A 19,900-nucleotide genomic window follows, 5' to 3' on the forward strand; every position below is an offset into this window, starting at 1 on the left:
TTACTTTGTTTTGTTAGTATTTTATGTTAAAAAAACTGCATCCGCAATCTTAAAGAAAGGAAACACACGGAAAGAGATGACCAGATACCTGAGTATGTTTTAAAGAGAAGAGAGGATGTGTATATAAAATAAAAAGTAAATTAACAAAATTATATATTACCTTTTTAGAAGAGAGATTAATTCAAAATAAAATAAACCAATCAATTATTATCATTTTTAAAATATAATTTAAACAGTGACAAATCGTAAATATAAATAAATGATCATGAAAATTTCGGCAAATTTATGAAACAAATCCCTAGAATAAGATGTTTTTGTTCTTGAAAATCTTTAATATGAGTTGTAATTTTTTGAAGTTTTATTATTCAAATATTAATCTGTCCAAGGGAAAATGAGAGTGTTGAAACACAAATTGTATTTATATTGAAAGAAAAAAACTGCAAAATAGTAGCAAGATTCTCAAGCTTTATCTTACACTGGATAAAACAAATACCATCATAATGTGCATTTATTAAGGTGAATTTATAATGAGCATCTACATCATTTCAATTGCTTATTATTTATTTATTTTATATTTTTTTTATAAGTAGGAGTTTATCCAAATAACACTAATAAGATAATACTTTAAGAACAATTAGTTAATATTTGAGTGATTGTATTAATAAATATTGTCATTTTTATTACATCAAATAATTTTATATTGTTTAACATAAATGTTTAAGATAATTTAAATATTTATTGTCTTTCTATCACCATCTCACGTGTCTTTTAAACATAATAAAATTTTATATATTTTTGGAGTAATTGACTTATCTTTTTATCTTTTAAAGATAAAATTATGACAAAAGATTGACTGACAATTGTCTTTTTTTGAGTAATGTGAGCTATTGTTTTGCACAAAAGAATATATTGTTTTGAAAGAGTAATTTTTGTAGTTAATTATAAAAGAATAGATAAAATTTATTTTATATTGTTTATAAGTAGGAGTTTATCCAATTTGGTAACACTAATAAGATGATTACTCAAATAACAATTAAGTTAACATTTAAGTGATTATATTCTTAATAAATACTGTCATTCTTACTACATCAAATAATTTATATTGCTTAACAATGTCTAAGATAATTTAAATATTTATTGTCTTTCTATCATCTGACATGCCTTTTAAACCTAAAGTTAGAACGAAATTTTATGTCTTTTTGGAGTAACTGACCTGTCTTTTAAGGATAAGAAAATATTGACTGACAATTGTCTTTTTTTTCGAGTAACGTGAAACCATTGTTTTTCACAAAAGAATACATTGTTTATAAAAGAGTCATTTTTGTAGTTAATTATAAAATAATAGATACAATTTATTGTCTTTCCTTCATCTGACATGCCTTTTAAACACAAAGTTATAACGAAATTTTATGTCTTTTTGGAGTAATTGATTTGTCTTTTAAAGATAAAATTATGTCAAAAGATTGACTGACAATTGTCTTTTTTCGAGTAATGTGGAGCCATTGTTTTTCACATAAGAATAGATTCTTCATAAAAAAGTAATTTTTGTAGTTAATTATAAAAGAATAGATAAAATTTATTGTATGTTTTTTTATAAGTAGTTTATCCAATTTGATAACACTAATAAGATGGTTACTCAAATAATAATTAAGTTAACATTTGAGTGATTATATTCTTAATAAATACTATCCTTCTTACTACACTAGATAATTTTATATTACTTAACAATAAATGTATAAGATGATTTAAATATTTTTTGTCTTTCTATCATCTGACATGCCTTTTAAACCTAAAGTTTGAACGAAATTTTATGTCTTTTTGGAGTAACTGACCTGTCTTTTAAAGATAAAATTATGAGAAAATATTGACTGACAATTGTCTTTTTTTCGAGTACGTGCAGCCATTGTTTTTCACAAAAGATTACATTGTTTATAAAAAAGTAATTTTTGTAGTTGATCATAAAATAATAGATACAATTTATTGTCTTCCCATCATCTGACATGCCTTTTTAACACAAAGTTATAACGGAATTTTATGTCTTCTTGGAGTATTTGATTTGTCTTTTAAAGATAAAATTATTTCAAAAGATTGACTGACAATTGTCTTTTTTGAGTAATGTGGAGCCATTGTTTTTCACAAAAGAGTAGATTCTTCATAAAAAAGTAATTTTTGTATTTAATTATAATAGAATAGATAAAATTTATTGTATGTTTTTTTATAAGTAGGAGATTATCTAATTTGATAACACTAATAAGATGGTTACTCTAAAAACAATTAAGTTAACATTTGAGTGATTATATTCTTGATAAATACTGTCATTCTTACTACATCAAATAATTTTATATTGCTTAACAATAAATATGTCTAAGATAATTTAAATATTTATTGTCTTTCTATCATCTTCTGACATGTCTTTTAAAGATAAAGAAATTTTATATATTTTTAGAGTAATTGACTTGTCTTTTAAAGATAAAATTCAGAAGAAATTTTATATTCTTTGGAGTGATTGATGGACAATTTTTTTTTTTAAAGTAATGTGAAGCTATTGGTTTGCACAAAAGAATAGATGGTTTATAAAAGTGTAATTTTTGTAGTTAATTATAAAAGAATAGATAAATTTTATTTTATATTTTTTTTAAGTAGGAGTTTATCCAATTTGATAACACTAATAAGATGGTTACTCCAAGAACAATTAAGTTAACATTTTGAATGATTATACTTTTAATAAATCTATCATTATTGCTACATCAAATAATTTTATATTGCTTAATAATAAATTTCTAAGATAATTTAAATATTTATTGTCTTTCCATCACATGTCTTTTAAACATAAAATTATTACGAAATTTTATATTTTTTTAAAGTAATTGATCTGTCTTTCAAAGATAAAATTATACAGAATTTTATATGTTTCAAAGTGATTGACTGACAAATATTTTTTTCCGAATAATGTGGAGTCAGCACGTCTATAAAAGAATAATTTTTATAATTTATAAAAAAGGGCATAATATAAAAAATTTTATAGTGTCAAGATATAAAAAATATGTGTGTCAAAACTATATATTTTTTGTTTATATTTAATTTGAAAGGTACAAAAAACTATTTCTAAAGTTTGAATTAAAGCTTTTAATGTATTAAAATTTATGTGTTTAGTTTAACGATGAATTAAAATAATTATTTATGGAAAAAAGCTTCTGAATGTAAACCTGTACCACATCAATGATAAAATCAGTTATAATTGATTAATGAATTTGACGTTTTTATGTATTATCTCGGATAATTTTATATTTTTCTATTATGTAATTTAATATTCAACACATTTTATATTTGACTTTAAATTTTTTACCTGAATTTAATTAACCTAAAGTGTATTTGAAGTATATTAAAATTACTCTTAGGTATACTTTGATGGGTGCGAGAAAGTCCATTTAACCCACACAATCGTGCAGGTATGACGATTTACTGACATACATTTTTTTTATTACTTTTATATGATGTAAGCTATACAAACATTCTTTTTAAACTTAATTATGTATTAACAAAATTAAGTTTCGAGTTACGTATAACTTTTCATAAATATATGATATTTATTATACTATTTCATAACTATGTTATTGTACTATTTAACATGGATACAATCTACGGGTCTAAGTAAAGAAATTTAATATTTAACTAATTTGTTAGAAAATTTATTTCCAAATCATATTTTTTCTATGATATCTTAGTTATATAAAAATTTGATGTTTTAAGAAGTCATTAAATAGTTTTGAATTAAAAAAAAATGTTACATAAAGAGATTTATTGCAGAAAAAAGAAAAAAAAAAGTTAATATTAATGGGTGGCAGTATATTAATAATGTTGGAGTGAAATAAAATGGTGATTGAAGAGGGCAAAGGCGTAAAAGGGAAGCAGAGAGAAGGGTTATATATAACCTAGAGACAAGAGCCAAAAAGCAGAGTGAGAAAGCTTTTATCGGCCTGGCTCTACACTCGGCGTTTGTCTCGTGGTCACTTCGAAAGTGACCGCCGGCGCTTGTTCTATCTTTTTTTACTGCGGTCTTTCAGTCTCTCACTCACTACACTTAAATTCATTTTTTCTTTTCGATTCTGGTCCTCGGAGAGCATTGCCAAGCAGCTTGCATATATACTCACTGCGCTGCGGTTCTACTCGATCATTCATCCTTCCACTCGGGTGAGTAATAACCTCTTTTTCTCTTTCTCGCGTAACGCTATTCAATGCTCTCGTTTTTTTTTTCTTTTTTCTGAAACTCCGTTAATCGGTTCATTGGCGAGTACGGTGGTGGTTGTACTTCGTGGCAAAATGTGCATGATCTTTTCTGCTGCATGGTAAATAATCATGCTTTGAGAACTCTAGGCCTCTTGATCGATTCATTCAGGTTATTCCAATGATGATTTTATGTTTCTAAGCTCATGCGTTTCGTGGGTCTGGTTTGCATTTTTGGAGTAGGGAGGTTTTCGTTTCATCACAATTTCGATTTTTATCCTTTGAAATGCACGATATTTTGTTTCCTTCTCATCATGTTTCATCCCCGATTTCACATTTTGCCGTAATTGCACTTGTGGATTCAGAGAAGCAGATAAAAGTAAGCGTCTTGCATATGGTTTTCATCAATATCTCACATCCGCGTGCATGCCATTTATCTTTTTTCATCTTATTCTTTCTGTGCTTATCTAACCAGGCCTGGTCCATTTTCACGGTCTAACGAGAACAGATAATTATTTTTGCAGTGACAGATATTTATTTCGCATTTTTTTATTTATTTAGAGCTGTATCTTTTAGCCACCCTGTTTCTGATGTGTCAAAACAGGTCTGTTGTGTGCTTGTGTTTGGTTTTGAATGCTTGAGTTTCGGGGAATTGGTTTTAGCTACCCGTGTAAAAATGTGATTTGCTTGGTGACTTGGCGTGCATTCACCATTTGAGGGTTTGGCATACGAAATATATCGGAGCTTGTTGTATGTTGTCTACGTTCTCAGTAGGTTTCTACAATGTGGAGATCTAAAGGAATAAGCTTACAGAATTTTTTGGGATTTTATTTTGGCTAGGAGACGCTTGTTTTTGAGATAGGGTTCTAGTTAAGAACTTGGTGTGGCTGTGTCCACATCTGTAAACATTATAATGTGAACAGGAGGGAGCAACTGGAGAATGCAATTGGTTTGGTTTGGGAAGTAGAATAATCATAAACAGCAGGTGAAAGATGATCTAGCTGCTCATGGAGTTGAAAATATATATGATTTATAAATTAGACTATTATGAGGCTAGTCAACTTCTAAGATCCCAGATAACCAGGGGACCTATATACCTTATTATTATTAGGTGGTTCTCTGCTCCTATGGCCTGGCGTTAGTTTTGAAGGATATCGGTTCTAACTTGTCAGTAAACTTTCATGATTCCGATAAGAGGTACAATTAGATAATTTGTTTGTAAGAGGTACATTGGAAACGGGCAGTTCACTGTTTTGATGGCCTTCCACTGGTCTTAGAGGTTATTGATTATACTTTGTCAGAAAAAATGAAGGTGCTGTTATCTAGGCATCATTTTTAAATTGATGCGTTATGGTGTAATTGCTTGCCAACTGCCAGAGGCAATTTGTGATGGGAGACCCACCATTCATAGGCCCCAAAGTCGCGTTTATATGGTGAAATTTTGGTGTTCCACAATCTGCCATTGACAACGCTATTCCTGCCATCAATATTGGGTTTTTCCTTGTCTTTAAGTGCTCACAAACATCTTAATATGGTGGAATTTTTTCCATGTTAAGGAATTCCTCTTGAGAAAATTTGGTGGATTTTTGCCATCTGCCATCAATACTACTATTTTTGACCAACAATTTGGATTTTTTTTCTTGTCTTTAATTGCTTAGGAACATTTTAACACACTACAGATAATTCCTCTCTTTAAGGAAATACTGGTGTGCCTGACGGTGCTGATTTCTAAACATCTTTGTTAAATGGCGTTGCCATGATAGAATGGCTTGCCAATTGCCATGCGCAATTTGTGAATGGATGCCTGCTATGGCAGCACCATAGGACACAGTGGCGTGTTTATATGGCAAAATTTTGGCCTTCTGCCATCTGCAATTGATAACACTTTCTTGATGTGAATATTTTATAGAACATTTGTGTCTATAAATATTTTTCTTCATAAATTTTGATGACATTTTCCTGTACCGTCTCTTTTTTAGAATTTTTTGTTGTATCAGTGTACTCAACCATATTTTCATGCTTTGCAATGAACAGGTTACTTCAAATATTTTTCTGAGTAAAAGGTTATCAAGTTCCATGGATGATGAGTTTTTCTACGGAAACAAAGCGCCATCTGGTGTCATAAAAGCGATAAAGTTTGATGTTTTAACTGAAAATGATATAGTAAGTATACTCTTCATCTTATATCCATTTGAGTTTTTAATTAGTCTCTATTTGTTAGTTCATTGCGACTTTCTTTGTGGGATCGAATGGTATGCACTTACTGTGTAACACATTAACACTAAGTGGAGGGTGGGCCATTAATTTTGTTTACCTTTTAAAAGATGAATCTATTGGGTGGAACTGCCTTGTAATTTGTTAAACACATAATATATGTTAATTAGTTTTACATCTACAGGAGAAAGTCTCTGTTTTGGAGATAAATGCAGCCGGGCAAGTCACTGGGTCTATGTTGGGATTTCCAAATATATCTGACGAGTGTGCCACTTGTGGTTCTAAAGACAAAAAGTTTTGTGAAGGTGTAAATGGACACAGTATATGAAAATTGTGTTTACAGATTTTGTTATGATAATTGTAATTTATTAGTGAAGGCGCTGAAAACATGAATATTTAATTTCAGGTCATTTTGGAGTAATCAAATTTCCATTTCCCGTACTCCATCCATATTTTATGTCAGAGATTGCACAAATCTTGAATAAGATTTGCCCGGTTTGCAAAACTATTCGTCATAAATCTAAGGTCAGATACATACTGATATACTAAGTCTGATTTTTGTTATAATAAAGAGTTGGCTTTAGTTCACTGCTATTGTATAAGATAAGTTAAACCAAATATTCATTTAGATCATATGGCAAATTTTAGGATTTTAAAATCTTCTCCAAATATTTTCCGCCTTTCAAATTGCATAGGATTCTAAGGTACAATCGGACATCATTTGAGAAGTTTCACGACCTGTAGTACAATGTTACATACCTATATGGATTTTGTCATTACTTGTTATCCTACTTTCTCTTGATAGTTTCATTTTCTTCTTATAGGGTGCTCAATTAATATTTGGAATCAAGCAGTCTATTAATTGCAAATATTGTTCTGTAAGTTAGTGTCTTCACCTCTGTTAATTTGCTTCAAAGGAAATTTCTCTTTTATTAATATGTTGTTTGCTTGGCATGACAACTTGTTCACCAAACAGGGAAATGGGATGGGCCGTTATCCATCCATGAAGTTTAAATTTTCGTCCAATGATCTCTACAAAAGAACAGCAATTATTGTTGAAGTAAATGATAAAGTTTCAAAGAAAACTTTGGGACGAAGCTTGCCAGCTGATTACTGGGATTTTATTCCTTATGATGCTCAACAAGAAGAAAATTATCTAAATAGAAGGGTTTTATCACCAGGACAGGTAGTGCTACCCACATTTACATGATGTATGCAGTTTTGTAAATTTTTCCTTGGATACGATAATTTTGCATTATATCAAAATTAAAGACATCTCGATAGATAGATATAGATATATGCCAGCTTGAGAGTGAGTGTTCTGAATGTAAATTAGCCCTAACATTTGTTAGGGATTGATTGCCTTAGAATGGGAAATTGACATTATTGTAATGATTATTACATTGATTATAAAAACATCATCTCGAGGTTTCATTGACACAATTCCTAGAAACTATTAGTGTAACAATAACTTCAGTGTGACCTTCCATTTCCTGAAATACCTTTTATTTTTTAAGTGAATGAAAAGCAAAGCCTGAAAACTATGGTTTTCCCATTGCTTGCAATTAAAAATCAAACTTACCTTTTCTGAATTTTTATGGTACTTTTCAGTCATTCCTATTATGTGGTCATGCTTTTTAGCTGGAGCTATAACAGGGTAAATTTCATATATTTTTATTTTCAGGTTATTTCTTTGTTGAATGATGTTGATCCAAACTTCATTGAAAAATATATTCCAAGAAAAAATTTGGTCAGTCTTAATTGCTTCCAAGTGACTCCAAATTGTCATCGAGTAACAGAAGTCCCTTATGCAATTTCTAATGGAAACCAATTGAGTTTTGTAAGTATATATGTTTTCTCATTTGTTTTAGTTTTATTTATAAGCTGTCACAACTAGTCTTTTCCTTTTTTTTTAATATAACAAATATGGTTAATTTTTTTAGGATGACAGGACTCGATTTTGTAAGAAATTGGTTGATTTCAGGGGCACAGCTAATGAGTTAAGTTCTCGTGTTTTGGATTGCATGAGGATTTCGAAGGCAAGATGCTGAACCGTTATTTTGTTTGTTATTTTTATGTCACTTTGTCATGATTCTTGCCTTTTCTTATGTTTTTGTTTTTTGGAAATGCAGCTAAATCCTGATAAAACACCTAATACTATTTTTGCTGATATCCAAAAGAAAAAAGTTGCAGAAAATGCTTGCAATTCTTCTGGTTTAAGATGGATAAAAGATGTGGTTCTTGGAAAACGCAATGATAGTACGTTCCGTGCCGTTGTTGTTGGTGATCCATACCTTGAGCTCAGTGAAATTGGTATACCTTGCCATATTGCTGAAAGTTTGCACGTTTCTGAGTATGTTAACAGGCAGAATTTGGAAAAGCTGCTTTATTGTTGTGAGCTACGCCTGTTAGAGAAGGGAGCGATAAAGGTTTGCAGAAAGGGTAGTTCTATTAATCTGTTTAAAAAGGAAGATCTACGGATAGGAGACCAATTTTACAGGCCTCTTTGTGATGGGGATAAGGTTCTGATAAATAGGCCCCCTTCCATACATCAACATTCTATGATTGCTCTCACTGTTAGGGTCCTTCCAATATCTTCTGTAGTGTGCATTAACCCACTTTGTTGTTCCCCGTTTCGTGGGGATTTTGATGGTGATTGCCTTCACGGGTATATTCCACAATCAGTTAGTGCAAGAGTTGAGCTTAATGAGCTTGTTGCTTTAGATAGGCAATTGTTTAATGGGCAAAGTGGTAGAAATCTGCTTTCACTTTCTGAGGATAGTTTGACTGCTGCGTATTTGCTAATGGAAGATGGGGTCCTTTTAGATGTTTACCAGATGCAGCAGCTTCAAATGCTTTGTAACAAAGGTTTAGCTCCTCCTGGAATTGTAAAAGCTCCTTCAAGCAAAAGCTCATTTTGGAGTGGCAAGCAATTGTTTAGCATGCTCTTGCCTTCTGATTTTGGATATTCCTTTTCTTCGGATGGTGTTGTTGTTAGTGATGGGGAGCTTTTATCTTCTTTTGAGGCTTCTGGATGGTTACGTGATTCTGACTGCAATGTTTTCCAGAGTCTTGTGGAACATTTTCAAGGGAAATCTCTAAACTTTTTGTTTGCTGCGCAGAATGTTTTATGTGAATGGTTATCTATGATTGGTTTTAGTGTTTCACTCTCAGATTTGTACCTCTCTTCTGATTCCTATGCACGAAAAAACATGATTGAGGAAATACTTTATGGTTTACAAGATGCAGAGAAGGCATGTGATTTCAAGCAGTTATTGTTGGATTGCTATTGTGATTTTTTGTCTGGAAATCATGAAGAGAGTGAAAATTCTATGATTGTTGATGCAGACAATCTGAATAATGAAAGACAAATATCTGCTGCTCTCAGTCAAGCATCAGTTGATGCTTTTAGGCATGTTTTTCGCAATATTCAAAGTTTAGCTGACAAATATGCATGTACAGACAATACTTTTCTTGCCATGAATAAGGCTGGAAGCAAGAGTAGTTTAGTGAGATTAGCGCAACATTCCATGTGCCTTGGCATGCAAAATTCTCTGGTCCGCTTATCTTACAGACTACCCCGTCATCTTTCATGTTCTGCTTGGAATAGTGAAAAGGGGCTTGATTCAATCCAGAAATACTCTGGTACCCTTAAATCTGTTCAGTCTTACATTCCATGTGCTGTGGTCAAAAGCTCATTTCTGACTGGGTTGAATCCACTTGAATGTTTTGTTCATTCTGTGGCAACCCGTGCTAGTGGTTTCAGTGAAAATGCAGACGTTCCTGGAACATTAACACGGAGATTGATGTTCTTCATGCGTGATCTGTTTGCTGCATATGATGGAACAGTGAGAAATTTATATGGTAATCAACTTATTCAGTTTTCTTATGATATTGAAGAGAACTCTTCATGTGATCAAAATTTAAAAGAGTATGCTATTGGTGGTGAACCAGTTGGGGCACTTTCTGCTTCTGCAGTTTCAGAAGCTGGATACAGTGCTTTGGATCAACCAGTTAGTCTACTTGAAACGTCACCTTTGCTGAATTTGAAAAATGTTCTTGAATGCGGTTCAAGGAAAAAAAAGGGCGACCAGTCTGTGACTTTATTTTTGTCTGAAAAAGTTGGTAAACAGAGACATGGGTTTGAATATGCAGCTTTAGAAGTTAAGAATTATTTGGAAAGATTGTTCTTCTCAAAAATTGTTTCTACTGTGATGATAATATTCACCCCACATGATAGCCGCAGCCTAGAGAAAGGCTGTCCTTGGGTCTGCCACTTTCATTTAGACAAGGAAATTCTAACGAGAAGAAATTTGAAAGTGGATTCTATCATTGACTCTCTTTACCAGAGATATTACTCCCAGAGAAAAGAACTAAAAGTCTCTTTTACCAACTTGAAAATATCAAGCAAGTAAGTTTCTATTGTTATGGTGCTTCTAACAATATTTGTTGTTACTTGAGGAAGTATTTACTGTCCTTGAGTGCTATACTGGGAGCTAGTGAAGGTTACAACAGTATATGTAACTACCTCTATTCAGAGTTCTATGCTTTTCTGTGAGCGTGAAGGATATTTAATTATTAGTGCAGATAGGCAATAAATGACATCTAGTCATGTTGTTCTCGTATATTCAGAATGTGTTTGTTGCTTCAATTATTGCCAAGTGGATCGTTGAATATGCTTTTTACTAGTTTATTTACTGTTGACAACAGCTCTGAGCGACCCAGCTAATTTTGGTGAAACCCCTGATACTTGCAATAATTTTGCCACAACCCTTAGATAGAACTGAAATCCTCTGGCTTTGATAAAATTAGAATTTGTTACTGAACTACAAAGAACTTTTCATATAGCAGCAGATTTCAAAGAAATTGATATCGAGAGACTGAAATTTATAACTGAAGTAGATAAGTGACATTGTTTAAAACCATGATTCAGTACAAAGCGAGTATGTACCCTAAATTTCAATTACAACAAGACTAATGATATTTTTTTTTTTTCATTACTGTCAATTTTGATCAAGAACAAAAAATGTAATGATCATTGAATACATCTATTGACATGAATAGGGCAAGGCTATTTGAAATTATTGGACCTTTGCCTATTCATAACAACTATTCCATTTGGGAAAAACCAGTTGTGACTATAATTTTTTTGAGGCTTATAGTACTGAAAAATCTGTTTTCCACATTCCAAAAGAATTATGTTTTCTTTGTCTTTATGGGTGGGTTTCTTGTGTAAAATTATAGTGATTATAATAATAATACACCACTTGCGTGATCTCTTACTTCTCTTCATTACTTATCATTCTTACTGCTTTACTGATCCCTTCTTTCTTGGACAATGAAATAGCAGAAAGTGTTCTGGTTATTCCGCGGTTAAGGAAGGTGATGACACTTTTGTAGATAATAAAGAAGACAGTGATGATTGCATTACGGTCACAGTTGTTGAAAATTCTGAGAATCCTATCCAACTGGTTTCCGTTCGGGACTTGATGATACCTTTTTTTCTAGGAACAACAATAAAAGGTTAGTAGTACTCTAATATGAATATCCTGTCGTTTCAAGTTGTGATTATATATGTGAACCTTTTAAAAGTTATCTTCACGAGCAAATACATGGGTGGAACATTTCGTGTTTTGTTGAAGTTCAAATTATGTTTGTGCGACATATATGTCAGTTGAAGTTTCTTTGTTGTCATGTAAAACTTTTATGATTCCATGATGGCTAGAAAAAAGTACACTGTATTTGGCTATTATAAATGTGAAGTTAAAAGTGTTATTGCTAATCCTTTTCTTTTAGGAGGACTCACGTTAAAAGCACACAATTGTAAATAAAATAGGTGAATTATTTCTAATTATAAATTTGGTTTCCTATGACCAACTTTACTGCATCTGACTCATGCACAAATATGTATTACTCGGCGTTGTAAAATATTCTTATATTTTTTCATTATTATGAATTCGTGAAATGTTCTTTAGGATTTATGGACATCAAGAAGGTTGATATTCTCTGGAATAATCAATCAAAAGTAACAAATTCTTACAGTGGTTCTTCTGGTGAACTGTACTTGAGGGTTACTGTGGCCAGCGACGGTAACACTGGAAGGTTCTGGGGTGTACTTGTAAATCATTGTCACAAGATAATGCAGATAATTGACTGGCCACGGAGTCATCCAGACAGCATAAGTTATATCTCATCAGCCTTTGGAATTGATGTAGCCTGGCAATACTATTACAAGGTGGGTATGATTACAAACATTCCTTTCTTTGTTTTAGGTTCGAAATGAAATTCATGGTAGTATATGTATTACTTGCATATGATTTACTTGTAGAGTTTGGCATCTGCAATATGTGACACTGGAAAGTCCATCCTTCCTAAGCATCTGCGTCTTCTTGCCAATAGTCTGTCAGCTAGTGGAGAATTTGTAGGATTAAATGCTAAAGGCATGGCACTACAACGAGAACATGCGTCCGTTTCATCACCATTTGTGCAAGCATGCTTTTCTGTCAGTTTTCACATTTGTTATTCAGTCAATGCTCTATGATTTCTGATGTCAAGATTTTGATAACCCATGCATAATTCATGTCGAAATTATCAAATGTTATTGTAGAATCCAGGTAGGAGCTTTATAAAAGCTGCCAAGTCTGGAATCACGGATAATCTTCGGGGCAGCCTGGATGCATTGGCTTGGGGAAACTGTCCCTCTTTGGGGACAAGTGGACTGTTTGATATCATATATTCAGAGAAGGTATTGGTTTTCTTATCTATTAATTAATTTTCTTGCTTTCATTCAGATTTAATGTATCACGTATCGTTAAGATTGTTCTACAAGCATTTTTGTCTTTTTAATGTATAAGATAAAGGCTTTATTTAACAGGGGCCGCACGAACGCAGGCCCCCTCTTCACAAATTATGATGAAGTCTCTACCACTTGTGAGACTTCAGAGCAAGACCCCACCCAAGGTGCAAGGGAGGTCATAAATTGTTATTTTCTAATAATAAATATTTTTTACTACATAAATTATATTGTAGTTAATGTTTGTAATAAACAACTATTTTGAATATATAAACTATATTTTGGATTTATGATTTAGAATTTATATTGATACAACTTATAACAATGTCGAAAAGTGGTTGAAAAAAATTTAAACTTACAAATAAAGACAAGAAACGTTTGAGATAGTCAAGAAAAAAACTTTTGAACTAGTTGTTAGATTAAATGAAATTTGAAAAAAAAAATTAAGTATATTAGAAAGAAATAAGGAGTTGAAAATAAAATTGAATGCTTAATATATATATATATATAGATATATATATATATATATATAATATAATATAATATAAGGTTAGTGAGAGTGATAACAACTCCAAAAAGTGTTTTGAGAAATCAATTGTAAAATCCGCTCTTCAAGATAAAAGTTAATATTTATAATATAGAGTTGATTTTTAAAGAACCCAGGAATTACCTTGTGCTTTTATTGCCCTAAAAGTGATATGGCTGGTATGTGCAAGTTAGAAGAATTTCACTTCAGTACCAAAATGTTTGACCAACTTCTCTCAAGAATGCAGCATCCTATTTGTTGACTTTGTGACTTTTTTACTGTGAACCTTTCAAGTATAAATGCGAATTATGCATTCTATAAACACTTTTAGCTGCTTTCTATATCATGAGATTGTTAAAACGTTTGACCTTTGTTTCTCCAATTGCCATTTTCAATTCAAACATGCTCGTTTTTTATTAGTGAATATCTTAACCATTTCTCTGACAAAAAAATAAGGTTTATACCGAGTAAAGATAGACGTGGAAGAGTTTCTAGGTTGTTATGGAGAAAAGTTATCTTGTACCATGCAAGTTGTACGTGTAATACTGTCATTTACAGTGGTCCAACATTTTATTTTATCAGGGATATGAGGTAGCCAAGTCTGTAGATGTGTATAAGCTGCTAGAAGCCAGTTTTGACAAGCCGAACAATAAGATTGGTATATATTCTCACAACAATTCATCTGACAAATGTGGTTCTGAGTTTAGGCATAAGAATGGCTATGCCTTTAAAGAGGGAAAGCAGTGGAAAAACATTGTAAGAAATTTTGTGACGGTAAATGATATTCAGAAGCTGACTATTGCTTCAAGGTGCATATTGAACAAGTAAGAACTGTAGCCTTTTCCTAACTCTGGTGTGTTTTTAATGATACATAGTTCTGTATATTCTATGTATGACATTCACATTATCATATATAGCACGGACTAATATTATAGGTCACAACTGGTTGTACGTATTGTTATGCCATGGTTGTTTCTTTCAGTTGGCACTTCCACTAAGCTATTTTCTACTTCGTACTAATTTTTATGCTTCTGGAAGCTTGTGTATCATTATGCTTTGGTATTTTCTTGCAATTGGTGGTTAAATTTTATTCTGTCCCTTTTTATTATTTTAGAATAGTTTTTCCTTGAGTAATAAGTTCATTAGACTTATGAGAGACACGACCACTATCCTTTAGACTCAACCTAGCTTAAATGAGTAGAAAATTGGTTTTTAACTACATTTTCTATGTAGCTATTTCACTTTGTTTGGTATAAAGTATTATAAGACCAACTACAAATATCTTTGACTTATTGCTACCTATATATCTCAGTTATTTTCAGAAGGAAATAACTAATATAACAAATTGGTTCTGATAGTCTCTACTTTATATATACTGTTGCCAAACTCAAGGTATATCTTCTTGACACAGTTTTGTATGGTTGTCTAAGATCGCTTGGTGTGATTGTGGATATATGATATGCAGAATAATTGTACATTTGGGCTGTTGTCTATGTAGGTATGCGATTGATGAGCTGATAAGTGAGTTTGACAGATCTACAATGCTAAGAGTTCTGAATTTCCATCCTCGTAGAAGTGAGAAATTGGGTATTGGACCACAGGACATTAAGGTATGTGTTCTCTTGTGAAGAAGGTTTTGGATTTGAGGTAAAAAATAATTTTGTTTCTTCTTGGTTTTGTCTTAATGCGCTTAAAGGCAATGCACATTAAATTGAAGCGCACTTCAAATTTCAGATTTGGAAATTTTTTTCTGTATTTTCTCTTTATTCCTCTTAAAAGTTCCCTTGAAAAGTTTTTATTATTATTATTATTATTATTATTTGCGTTACTTCATTATGAACATTTATGAATTCTTGAACTTGATGAAGTCAGTGGAGCCATGAAAACAAGCACCACCCCATCCCGTATTCTTTTCTTACAATCTCCCATATTTCCTCTTTAATAATGATTTTTCTGGCAATTAGCAATGATGCAATGGGTAGAACCCATGTCTGTATGATTTTAGACTAGGTTAACACTGCCTAAATACCCCTAAAGAAAAATAAAATGAAAAGAAGTCATTGGACTGAGATTGTTTTAGGTGTTAATGAACTTGCGTGATCAGAATAGAACCTTTCTCTGCAATTGTGGTGTAAATGAAAAGGCTAGAGCTAATTATTTCACATTCCTATATGGTAAATTTCATTCCATATATAGTATCATATATTAGTTAAGAGCGTGCTATAGTGACCCTTTTCTGCCACGGGATTCAATGTGTAGCAGTTACACTATCATCATGGCTACAATAGTGTGGTTAAAAGAATGGATATTTGCATGTTATTGGAAGCTATCATGATATAGGCTTTAAACATTCATTTTTACCCTTGAAAGAATTTTGTTTAGGATTTTTAAAATTCTGATTTCTCCTCAATTTTTCTAATGTGATTTTTGCTTGAGAAACATAATACAGGATTTGAAACTCTTCCTTCAACATTTACACAAAAAAGTTGTCTTGTTTCCTTTACTCTTCAAAGTTTACTGGACTATTTTTTCCTGCATATTCAGTTTTTTTTCCCCTTTAAATTTGCCAGTTCATATTTTGTTAATTTTTTTATCTAACGTGTTTTGTTTGTTTTTATTAATTTTCACCATCGTCTTTCACACTTGGACTTCATTACTTTGTTCTTGTTGCCCATAGATTTACGGTGATAGTGTGTAACGTCTTATTTATCATGGATTTCTTTAATGCTGGCCATTTAATGTTTTGGCTTTTGAGTATTTATAGATGTAGTATAAATGTAGTGTGTATTATAATATTTAAAATAGAAGTAATCCACGTCTCATTAAACCTTTATGCCGCCATTAGGAATTGATAATTACGACTACGTAGTAGCTTTCAAGTAGTAATAATGAGGAGATACTGCATCAATCATGCTTCTTGTGCTAGTTGAAGTGTATAATGAAGTTTGTTCTTGCTCGGTCACAGGTTGGATGGCATCCTAAATTTACGGATAGCCGCTGCTTCCATATAGTACGAACTGATGGAACTGTTGAAGATTTTTCATACCGCAAATGCATACTTGGTGCTCTTGAAATCGTTGATCCAAAAATGTCGAAGATCCAGAAGAAAAAATGGTCAGGACGTGATGACACAAATTCAATGCGTGTCCAAGCATAGTAAGTGATTTCATTTGATCTGGTGGCAGTCTCCATAAAGACTACCAGAAAAAAAGAAGTCGTGTTTTCTCTGAAGAAATCGTGGTAAATGTAGTGGGAAGTGTTAGTAGTGCCTCAACTCTACAGTCACAAACAGCAACGTTGTTTTTCTACCTTTGATTTGAAAGATGTCCAGAATCAGTGGTAGAGAAACACTGCTCACATTTGCGAGTTTAGAGTTATGTTATTGGCATTACTCCAGCTAAAAGGTGGAAAGAACTAGAAAGCTTGTTTTGTTGTGCTATTTGGGTGGTATGGTAACTCCATGGGTTTTTCTCGACGGATAGAGGCAGGCAGAAGCACGCTTTGAAAGAACTGAGATAATGCATAGAAGGGGAGTATACAAGGTGAAAACAATGGTAGCACATTCTTTTATGTTAACAATTTAAGTTTTCTTTTGTATGGCCTGGGTTCTTACCCATAGCTTCTTTTTGCTTTTTCCACTAATACTTTGTTCGCCAACGATTACGTAAGGCAAATAAAGATCTAGTGGAAGCAGCAACGAGAAGCTTGTAAAAGATTTACACCCGAGAGACCATATGTATTAGTCAATATGTAGCTCATCATATTCCAGCTTCTCTCTTCTTTCTTATCTCTGTCGTAATCTACTTGTTCCATCACACTACTTTCTTCAACCACTTTTTCACTCAGTCTCTTGACTCTTTCCCTTTTCTGATTATTCCTCCTGAAACCAGTGGTGTAGCAGATCTGCTTCCTACCTTCGGATTTACTTTCCAAAGTTTAAAGCTTTGCTTGCCTCACTTAACATAGCTTCTTTTTTTCTCCTATCATACCAAAAATAATCCAGGTTACTAAAAGTATAATTCAGTCTTCTGTTTGATGCAATTCATTTATAGGAGTTGTTGGGTAGGACTATCATGGGGCAAATTCATTTCTTTTTCTTTATTTGTTATTTAATATAACTTGTTTAGAAAGTTGAAAGGTAGATATGTATTGTTAGTGTAAAACTGGACATCTTAAAAGTCCCACGAAAGCTTGTTTTCAACTTTTTAAACCGTGCAAAATCTTTTCCAGAGATTGAAGTTCTTCTAGTGACAGATTAAAGTTCAAATTGAATTATTAAAACACTCTGTTTCTTGAATCCAATGTTGAATAAGCTTGATCCTTGACCGAGGTAACTGTTTGATCCTTTTTAAGGCGAATTAATGTTTATTATAATTGCAATTTATCATAATTCGCCACGTTGCAAGCAAAACCTACATCGAATAAATTTGAAAACTCCAATAAGGTTTACCTTAAAATAAAATAACTTGATAAAAAAATTAAACAAGTGGTATCCATAAAGTAAATATTAAACATCTTTGCAAAAAAATAATTCCGGAAGCTTTGATGTGGTGCAGGAAAAAAATTGATAGGGTGCAGGAAGTAAGACCCAAGATGTTTTTGGTTGAGAAGGAAGGACTATAAGCAAATCAGTTGCAGGGCTTATTCCATTTGAATCAAGTCACATCTTTCTTTCATACTCAATGCTTCACTACTCTATTTAATTCTTGCATCTAATCATATGATCAATGTTTATATTAGAAAAAAATTCAATTTTGTATTTAAAATAATAATACGGATATACTTGTTAATTGTTTAGATTCCAATATTAAATAAATACATGTATTTACTCAACATTAATAGTCAATTCTAAGATCCAATCAATTAAATTAATAATTCATTTATTTTTAATTTTGTATTAATTTTATATATCGACCATTAGTATAATACTACGTCAATAGTTAATGAAATTATTGAATAATAAAATATAACAGATAATTAATCAATTTACTGACAATTTAAAGGTTTTAAAAATCATTACTTAATTACAAAAAAATGTATCTGCTAAACTTATTGACTTTTATATTAGTAACTTAAAAATTTACTTTTATATATTAAATAAAAAAAAGTGAAATTTGAGTATGTTATAAAAGCCAGGATTTACAAGAATATTTGAAAAAGAGAATCTCTCACTTGCAAATATGTTCTTATATAGACTTTTACAGCCTTTCTGAATAATAATATATTTCAAAGTTGTTATCATTGAATAATATTATATTACATAAAAAATATTTGAATTCTTGGACTTTATTAAGTAGTTATTAATTTAGCTGATAGTATTAATATTTATACAATATCTAAGTATATACGGTAGATATACTAGTTCCAAAATTTGGAATTTGAGTAAAAAATAGTTTGTGAAGGTGGATAATTTGTTTTGAATTGATATTTTAATGAGGGTGAATTTTTTTTTGTATAACTTTTTTGAGTGATTGAAATATAATTTGGTATAGTTTTCAAAATTGATGTGTTTTTTTTATTTCAAAATGTTTGGTAGTAACCTTATTTTATCAAGTTCATGTAATAATGACTCTACATGAAGGATTTTTGTGGATTTTGGAATGGGAAGACTATTGAGTTTTCATTATAGTCTTTCTTAAATACTGTTTTTAAATGTATTTGTTTCATTCAAAATGTTATCACCATTTTTGTTATTTTTTTACTTTACTATTATCCATTAACTCCTTTAAATATATTTAAATGTCTTGTTTTTTTTTTCAATTTTGAATGCTAAATGTTAATTATCATGAATATTATTCTAAATTATCTTTACAACTAACCAGTTCATGTATTTTTATTTTAAATAAGTATTTGAGATTAGATGTAATGATTCATAGTAAGAATGTTAATAATGTTGTCTATAAGAAGAAAAAAAAGGTTTTATACTTTTCTTATATCTTTTATATCATGATTAAGAGATAAAATTGTGACAAAAACATCACATTCTAAAGAGAAAAACATTTTTAAAATCCATTATATATATGCTAGGAGTCTCAGTTAAAAATTAAGATGTTTGAGTACATATAGTCCTTTTTTTTTTTTCTGCAACTTTAATATTTTAATTCAAGTTTTATTATATAGTGTCAACCCCATTAAAAACACAC

At 31.2% G+C, this 19,900-nt stretch overlaps 1 protein-coding gene across 2 annotated transcripts; it reads left to right on the plus strand.

Annotated features, from left to right (window-relative positions):
• Window positions 1-3,967: 3,967 nt before the first annotated feature.
• Window positions 3,968-17,602, plus strand: LOC108335880 (DNA-directed RNA polymerase IV subunit 1). Of its 2 annotated transcripts, none has more exons than XM_017572070.2 (16): window positions 3,968-4,191; window positions 6,259-6,387; window positions 6,623-6,743; window positions 6,845-6,963; window positions 7,263-7,316; window positions 7,415-7,624; window positions 8,123-8,278; window positions 8,382-8,477; window positions 8,571-10,849; window positions 11,786-11,961; window positions 12,414-12,673; window positions 12,767-12,940; window positions 13,046-13,183; window positions 14,340-14,581; window positions 15,256-15,367; window positions 16,723-17,602. In XM_017572070.2, the coding sequence occupies exons 2-16, from the start codon at window positions 6,301-6,303 to the stop codon at window positions 16,912-16,914; spliced, it is 4,416 nt and encodes a 1,471-aa protein (XP_017427559.1). In that variant the 5' UTR covers window positions 3,968-4,191; window positions 6,259-6,300; the 3' UTR covers window positions 16,915-17,602. The 2 variants fall into 2 exon arrangements, with proteins under 2 accessions (XP_017427559.1, XP_017427560.1); XM_017572071.2 differs by having other exon boundaries at window positions 11,789-11,961.
• The last annotated feature ends 2,298 nt before the right edge of the window (window positions 17,603-19,900 follow it).

This window comes from Vigna angularis, chromosome 10, assembly GCF_016808095.1.
Source record: "Vigna angularis cultivar LongXiaoDou No.4 chromosome 10, ASM1680809v1, whole genome shotgun sequence".
Taxonomy (NCBI): domain Eukaryota; kingdom Viridiplantae; phylum Streptophyta; class Magnoliopsida; order Fabales; family Fabaceae; genus Vigna; species Vigna angularis.

Bases quoted from the DNA above. Each gene is read 5' to 3' on its own strand.
- LOC108335880 (XM_017572070.2), top strand. From the start codon at position 6,301: ATGGATGATGAGTTTTTCTACGGAAACAAAGCGCCATCTGGTGTCATA. The intron at 7,625-8,122 runs GTAGTGCTACCC...TTTTATTTTCAG, and splicing joins GGGTTTTATCACCAGGACAG to GTTATTTCTTTGTTGAATGA. The intron at 8,478-8,570 runs GCAAGATGCTGA...TTGGAAATGCAG, and splicing joins ATTGCATGAGGATTTCGAAG to CTAAATCCTGATAAAACACC.